The sequence below is a fragment of the Psammomys obesus genome, unplaced genomic scaffold (genome assembly GCF_907164565.1).
Source record: "Psammomys obesus unplaced genomic scaffold, mPsaObe1.curated_primary_1811, whole genome shotgun sequence".
NCBI lineage: Eukaryota > Metazoa > Chordata > Mammalia > Rodentia > Muridae > Psammomys > Psammomys obesus.
This window is the reverse complement of record NW_026596069.1, coordinates 15,503,968-15,511,639: the sequence shown is the minus strand read 5'-3', so window position 1 is coordinate 15,511,639 and position 7,672 is coordinate 15,503,968. Positions and strand designations below refer to the sequence as shown.

At 45.8% G+C, this 7,672-nt stretch overlaps 1 protein-coding gene across 2 annotated transcripts in view; it reads right to left on the bottom strand.

Annotated features, from left to right (window-relative positions):
* The window catches only part of Dsc2 (desmocollin 2), a 32,605-nt gene extending 30,546 nt beyond the window's left edge, over nucleotides 1–2,059 (bottom strand). The window contains exon 1 of one of the 2 annotated variants that reach the window (XM_055625526.1): nucleotides 1,708–2,059. In XM_055625526.1, coding sequence (XP_055481501.1) covers nucleotides 1,708–1,776 — 69 coding nt within the window. In that variant the 5' untranslated portion in view covers nucleotides 1,777–2,059. The remainder of the gene's footprint in view (nucleotides 1–1,707) is intronic. The other variant, XM_055625524.1, reaches the window with a different exon arrangement.
* Nucleotides 2,060–7,672: the final 5,613 nt, after the last annotated feature.

The following is a 7,672-nucleotide window of genomic DNA, read 5'->3' as shown; positions in this document are numbered from 1 at the left end:
TTCTTCTTCTTCTTCTTCTTCTTCTTCTTCTTCTTCTTCTTCTTCTTCTTCTTCTTCTTCTTCTTCTTCTTCTTCTTCTTCAGCAGACCTCACACCTACTCCTTATGCTATTCTCACGCCATCTGAGGCTGGCAAAGCGTTGTTCACATGCGCACTGGAGTTTAGAACAACTAGAGGAAATGCACACTACACTTTCCCCACTTGAAAGCAAAATGGGGAGGGGGGTAGCCAGAACATCCCCCACACACACCCATTCCAGGACTCTGAAGCTAAGAGAAATCAAGGAATGAGGACTCTACTTATTCACCCTTAGCATACATTTCTTTTAAAAGGATCTAGTTGAGAGGGTTTGCACAAGGCAATGCTATGTCACGAAGACTACCCATGCCTTTTCTTTCAAATAGTAAGGCCCTGTGCTATAGAAGGAAGTAGCAACTTCCCTCACTAGGAATCATACGAAGTTCATTCTTTGTCATCAACAGTATATTTGTGACCAATATTTGCCCTAGGCTCAGATTCTCTAGCCATAAAATCTTGACTGTGAGGGACCTGTCCCTACCTGTGCTTATGAATAGGCCCTGGGAATTCTGATCAAAGGTTTAAAGTCCATCTATTCCTTGGGACTGACATTCTAAATCCAGTAACCAGTCACATTTTCAGTAATAAAAAAAAACTCAGGAATCCCTTGTGAAAGGAGAGTCCAGGAGAAGTGGAAGATGCCCGGACCTTTTGGACCTCACTTCCACACACCCTGAGATTCCCTGGTCCTCCAGGCTTCCTTCAAGATCAACTTGGGCCTACTGCTTCAGGCTCAGAGCTAAAGGGCACTATCAAGTCAGTAACGCTTTTACACCTAGCACAGTGAACTTTTCCCTTGTCCAAAAGACCCACATAAAACTACAATTTGTGACATTCTTGTCCCAGATGCCCCAAAGGCCTATCACTCCGGGGGCAGGGGCGGGGGGGGGGGGGAGTTCTTGAGTCTTCTGACTCCCTAGGAAGATCCAGTTATGTCCCAAATAAAGCTACTTTGTTTTTGGCTCACAAAAGCCCTCCAAGAGGGCTTTGAGATCCTGGCTGTTTTACTTCTTAAAGCAAGAATAAGTCTGAGCAGGAGTTGAGATGAAAAACCAAACTCCTTCCAGGCCAAGATCCCCGGGCCAGCATGTAGACTTCCCAGAGAATGAGGGCATCAGTGGTCACCTTGTGTCCACCCGTCTCCTGACTTTGGAAGAAAGTCCAGACTCTCTCTTCATTCCAGCTCTGACTTCTCTCTCGAATCCCATCCCCAGCACAGAACCCTCAAAGGCAACACGTCCTTTTTCTGACCCCAAGGACTTTTTGGTGTCCTCCGCCAGGCAGCTGCTCTCAGTCAGGGCGGCCTGCACCCGGGGCTCCGGTGACTGTGCTCCAGGCCCCGGCACTGCCCTGGCGCACCCCGCTCTGCCCAGGGATCCCCGAGGCCAGGGTTTTGGCTGAGCGTCCGCGATCCGCCCCCATCTCCATCCGCGCGCGCCTATTACAGCTCGCGGCCACACTCCCTCCCCTGCGGGACCTTGGCGCCCCGGTCGCTCAGCTCTCCGCCACCCTCCCTCACCGCTAACAACTGCAGTTTAAGAAGTCGCGAGTCCCTGTGACCACACTTGGACCAGCCGCCCCGGCTCCAAAGTTCCTCTCCCCGTCCCCCAGGATGGTCCCGGAGCTCACCGCGAGGGTCAGCAGGTGCCCCAGACCGAGGGCTGGGTTCCTGGAGAGCTTAGGTCTCGCAGCCGCCATGGCCAGCTCAAGGGACAGGTCGCCGCCCTGCACCCGCTGCGCAGAGGTGGAACGCGCACAGGCGCTTTTCTCACACCGGTCTGATGCTCCCGCCTTGGTCCCCAGGGGCTTTTCCTCTGCCGAGGGTGGAGCTCCAGGCAAGTCCAGAAGACTCCAGTGGGCCACTCCTTGTTATTTTTCCTGAGTCTTCATGGCTTTAAGAATCCGACCGGTAGGAACTCCCTCTCGACGCCACCCTTTCACCTGGTTAGGTGTTTCTCGCCAGCCTGCAGACGCCACCTATATGTCCCTTGTCACCCCCCCCGCCCCCACCCCGCCCCGGTGGCCGCCTGGCAGGATTAACAGCTGGCCCTGCCCAGCAGGAGCCCTGACTGTACTTAGACTCATCGGAGAGCTCTGGCCCTCACCCCGCCCAGCGCACTGCCCGCTGCAGGAGGAGGTCTCTGCCCTGAGGTTAACTCCCAGACCCACAACTACCCTGGATTAACTGGCTGAATTAGTCACAGCTGCCTGAAGCTAGCCTGATAAGAGCTGGACTCAAGACAGATTCTACTGTGCAAATCAAAGTCCCACTGACATGGAAATAAGGTTCCAATAGGAGTTCCATCCTAGAAGGTCTCAAGGTTTAGAAATTACGCACATTGACACCGGTTCTATAATTTAGGGAGAAAAGGAAAGTTAGGAAGGGAGCTAAGGAAAGGGGGCAGGAGTAGGGTGAGAGGGAAGGAGGAAAGGGAGGAAGGAGGGAAGGACGAAATAATAAAAACCAAAGTTACCCAAAGTCACAAGAAAGTCACAACACATCAACTGAGGCCTACCCTTGCTGTATCTGAAGAGGTTTTCCTGTGATTTTCTCGGAACAGCACCCACATGAGAGTCGTGGGTGTCCTGGTACCGATTATTGTTCTCTGTACTGTCATCAGGATTAGAGTTCATGGTGAAAAGTGAACAAGAACAGGAGAATTTGCGTTCTGCATTGATATGCGCGTAAGCCTGAGTTACAGGGGTTTAACCAGGAAGTTAAGTCTGAGAGCTCCTTGCTTTGCGCCGACTCCTTTTTCTGACTCACCCTTCTGCACCTCTTTTCAAAGCGACCTTGAAAGTCTCCTCAGGAAGACAAATGTGTCCTTTCCCGGTTGCCTGGTTTAAGGACAGTTACAGAAACCAAGTTGCAAGAGCTGACGACAGCACTCAGTACCGTTTCAGTTATCAAAAATGTCCCCCCCCCCCCGCTATGAACAGAGCCCAGAATGATAATGATACCAATCACATGTTAAACCCCAAATTAATGTCTAGTGGTAAATGCCTGACCTGGTGCTTTCTATTAATGAATGCTGCACCAGTGGGTGTTCTATTGTCTCCGTAGCCATAAAAGTACCAGTCTTTGCTAGTAAAATAAGCCTGGGTCATGAGTCTGAGTATCATGTTTTGTTTTCTTACTTCTTAACCCACATTCATGTTTGCCCAGGGATGATTTCATAAATGTCTATCAACTCATTGGTGATGACACCAAAGCTTAGTGTCCAACTCTAAGCTTTCCAGAAAGTACAGAAGCCAGCTGGTTTCGGCATCACAGCTCTTGACAACAGTACATTGCCAAACTCTTGCCATCCTTCAGCCTCCAATACCTTTGGGATGGCTCATGCTCTTCCTCATTCCACAAAGGGGTGGGGGAGCGATTAGACAATTCCTCTCAGAGATACCAGAGAAATGAAGCTTTTAAAATAGCAACTTTTATTTGTTCTTTCATGAAAAGTTAGATAGAAAATTGCATCTTCTAAGTAATTGTTCTGCCTTGATGGATTAGAGTAGCTGGCCACTGTAAATCCTTGAACCGGTTTTGAAACATCCTACTGTGGTGGTGTGAGAAGTGGAGATACACATGACTCTTTCTGAGAATGTCATTTGGGGGAGAACAGAACTCTTGAGACATAAGCCAGCTCTGGGTTACTCTAACAAAGGCAAAGTAAGGACCAGTTTCCTGTCCATCTTGTCCTGCTATGGGAACTCCTCAGGCATCAGCCCTCACAACTGACAAGAAAAGTAATCCAAAACAAGGGGTGCTGAGCTATGGCATGTCCTCCAGCTAAAACTAAACTACTGAACTGGTTGTGAGAGAGTTACAAAGAGACAGCTGGAGACAGAGGTTGCTTACATGCGTATCACAGAGTCCGAACCAGAAGCTCCTTAGAGAGAGGAACAATGTAAAACCTGAAATCCAGGGTCAAAAATCTACCCAGCAGCTTCATAGCCTTCTAGTTTCAGAAGCCAGAAACTAAATGTCCGCTGAAGTAAGCAAGCGAATGAACAAAAATCCTACTTGCACAGAACAGGTTAATTCTCGGTAGATCCCCAACTCCACCCCCACAACTGTCAGAGTCCTTGAAAGAGAGACTTGTGCTTGAATGTGGCTCTCAGGAGGACTCTGTTTATCCAAGGTGTGTCCCTAATACCGAATTAACAGTGGAGTAAGTATGACAGAAATCTAAGAAGGAAAATAAAACAAGACTCAAGTGCACTGCTTAGACCTCATAGAGGTGGAGTAGAAAGTGAATGTGATAACAAGGGCACAGCTACTCACTGCTCAGGGCAGTCACAAAAGGCGTATGAGGCACTCAGAATAAATGCTCCAAATGCCCCCGAAGTCCTTTTGTGTCTGCAACTATGGGCACACCTCCTCTCCACACCATCCTTCCCCGTCTCTGGCCCACTTACAATACATGACGGAGAGGTTGTGGAGAAAGCAGAACCCTCCTCCATTGCTGGTGGGAATGCAAACTTGTGCAACCACTTTGGAAATCAATCTAGTGCTTTCTCAGACAACTAGGAATAGCGCTTCCTCAAGATCCAGCCATACCACTCCTAGGCATATATCCAAAAGGGGCTCAAGTACACAATAAGGACATTTGCTCAACCATGTTCGCAGAAGCTTTATTCATAATAGCCAGAACCTGGAAACAGCCCAGATGCCTCTCAAGGGAGGAATGGATACAGAAATTGTGGTACATCTACACAGTGGAATACTCCTCAGCCCACTTACATCACATGCTCCATCTCATTTTTGTGACTCTTCCCTGCTTTTCTAGTATGCTTCTGTAAAAGGCTCCTTATTTAGTGTGGGTTTAGTTATAATGCTAATTCATTCACCACTTCCAGGCCTTCAACCTCTTCTCAATAGCAAGTGAAGACATCCTTTGGTAACTCTGATTTAACTATATGAAACTAAAATGAGACTATATAAGGTTTGTATACTTTTTGAAGTTTTGCACCAATTTAAAAAAATTATTTTTTTTCTAATACCTTCTTGTGTTTCTGTTAAGTAAAATGGTTACTTTCTACGTTTCACATACTTCCTTTAATCTTGCTTTTCAAAATTAGTGTCAGTGAAGTGGAAAATATACATGGGAGCCAGTGACAGAGAGTGTGTCTGAGTTTAAAGCCCAGGCCAAACAAGCCCAGGTTATCTGTCCTGGTTTTCTTCTTTCTTGTTGGTTGTGCCTGTGTATTCTCTTCTGATTGTGTCTAGACTGACCCTTGTACCTTACCCGACTTAAAATTATTCCTGCAATCTCAGTATTGGTGCACATGCATGCATGCACCCACACACGCACATGCAAACACCTGTGTTCTTCAGACCCTTGGACTCATAGGCTTCTTTTGCTGTGAGTGCTATGGTACATTTTTTCTTCTGCTTGAAGATCTCTCCTGTGCTCCTGGGAAAACTAACTTTTTTCCTGTCTACAAGTGTCAACTTTCATTTATCCCCCGACCAGGTAAAATCCACTTCATTAAACCAGTTCAGAACATTTGACACAATTACAATGATAAATTTTTTAGGGTGTGCTTTTAAGTAACATTTCTTACTCACCAAAGATTACGTTTAATGATTACGTCTTTTTAGTTCACCCTTATGTCTCCCATACTAGTACAATTCCCAAACAGTCAACACTTAAGTATTTGTGGGGTCAATGAACAAATGAGCAAATAAATGATTGACGAATATACAGTGCATTTGGATATATTTCTTGACAAGTAATCCTTTTCTTTTTCTAATCTCCATACATATTCACAAATTTGATTGATGTCTTGGGTCACATTTATTAGGACTGGAATTCCTGATAAGTATAAAAGATACTGAACATGATAAAGACGAGCCTACAAGGAATGATAACTGTTGTTTCTGTAAAGGAGTAAACAAACATGCTCATTGTTTTTAACTTATAATTTAAGAAAGATGAGTATGCAAAAAGAACTTAATAGCTACAAATAAATAAATACATAAATAAATAAAGGCGGAGGACACTAGAGTGGTTAATTTGAGAGTCACCTGAGAGAAATTCCATAAAGGAGCAGATTTTCCCCTAGGTGACAAGCACCTTCAGAAGAAGTGCTTCTCCCAGGTGAGGGCACTCGTCCTTTGTTACTATAGGTGTCCTCCTCCTCTAATACCAGATTAGGCCCAACTGAGGCACCCAGCCTCGTAGACTGGCCAGTAAAAAGGCTCGTGGCTTCTCAGGCAGGCAGCCAGCCACTGTTGGACTGCCCAGTCTCCATCATGTAAACCATTCTAGTAAGTTCTCTTCTTTTTCTGTCAGTTCTGTCTCTCTGGAGGATCTTGACTGATACAGACACCATGATGAAAAGAAGAAATCATTGAGAGATGGACCCGAAAGAACAGTCACGGTTAGATAAATACAAAACTGAGCTGGTACTCAACAGCACATGCAAAGTAGCTTCTAGACTGTCCAACCTGTGCTGAGGACAGAGATCTATAAAGTTAATGGAAGACCGTGCAGAATAAAAGACTGTATCCCTGGAGGTGGAAAGGGTTTTCAAAATTAAGAATAGTACTACCTCAACATCTAACTATACCACTCCTAGGCATATATTCAAAATATGCTCAAGTCTACAACAAGGACATATACTCAACCATGTTTGTAGCAGCTTTATTCATAATAGCCGAAATCTGGAAACAACCCAAATGTTCTTCAACTAAGGAATGGAGACAGAAATTGTCATACATTTACACAATGGAATACTATTCAGTAATTAAAAACAAGAAAATCAGAAATTTGCAGGCAAATGGTAGGAACTACAAAAGATCATCCTGAGTGAGATATCCCAGAAGCAGAAAGACACACATGGTATATACTCACTTATAAGTGGATATTAGACATATAATATAGGAGAATCACACTAAAATCTATACACCTAAAGAAGCTAAGCAAAACGGAGGACTCTGGGTAAAATGCTCAATGCTTATTCAGAAAGGCAAACAGTATAGACATCAGAAGAGGGAGAAAACAGGAAACAAGACAGGAACCTACCACAGAGGGCCTATGAAAGACTCTACCCTACAGGTAGAAGCAGATACTGAGACTCATAACCAAACTTTGGACAGAGTTCAGGGAATCTTATGAAGGAATAGGGAGAGAGAAAGACCTGGAGGGGACAGGAGCTCCGCAAGGAAAGCAATAGCACCAAAACATCTGGGCCCAGAGGTCTTTTGTGAGACTGATACTTCAACTAAGGACCATGCATGGAGATAACCTAGAACCCCTGCACAGATGTAGCCCATGGCAGCTCAGTGTCCTAGTGGGTACACTAGAAAGGGGAACAAGGACTGTCTCTGACATGAACTCAGTGGCTGGCTTTTTGATCACCTCCCTCTGAGTGATGGGGGGGCAGGGTGCAGCCTTACCAGGCAACAGAGGAAGACTATGCAGACAGTCCTGATAAGACCTGATAGACTAGGGTCAAATGGAAGAGGAGGAGGACTGTCCCTATCAGTGGCCCGGGGGAACAGCATGGGCAGAGAGGAGGGAGGATAGGGGGATTGGGAAAGAACAAGAGAGGGCACCACAGCTGTGATACAAAGTGAATAAATTGTAATAAA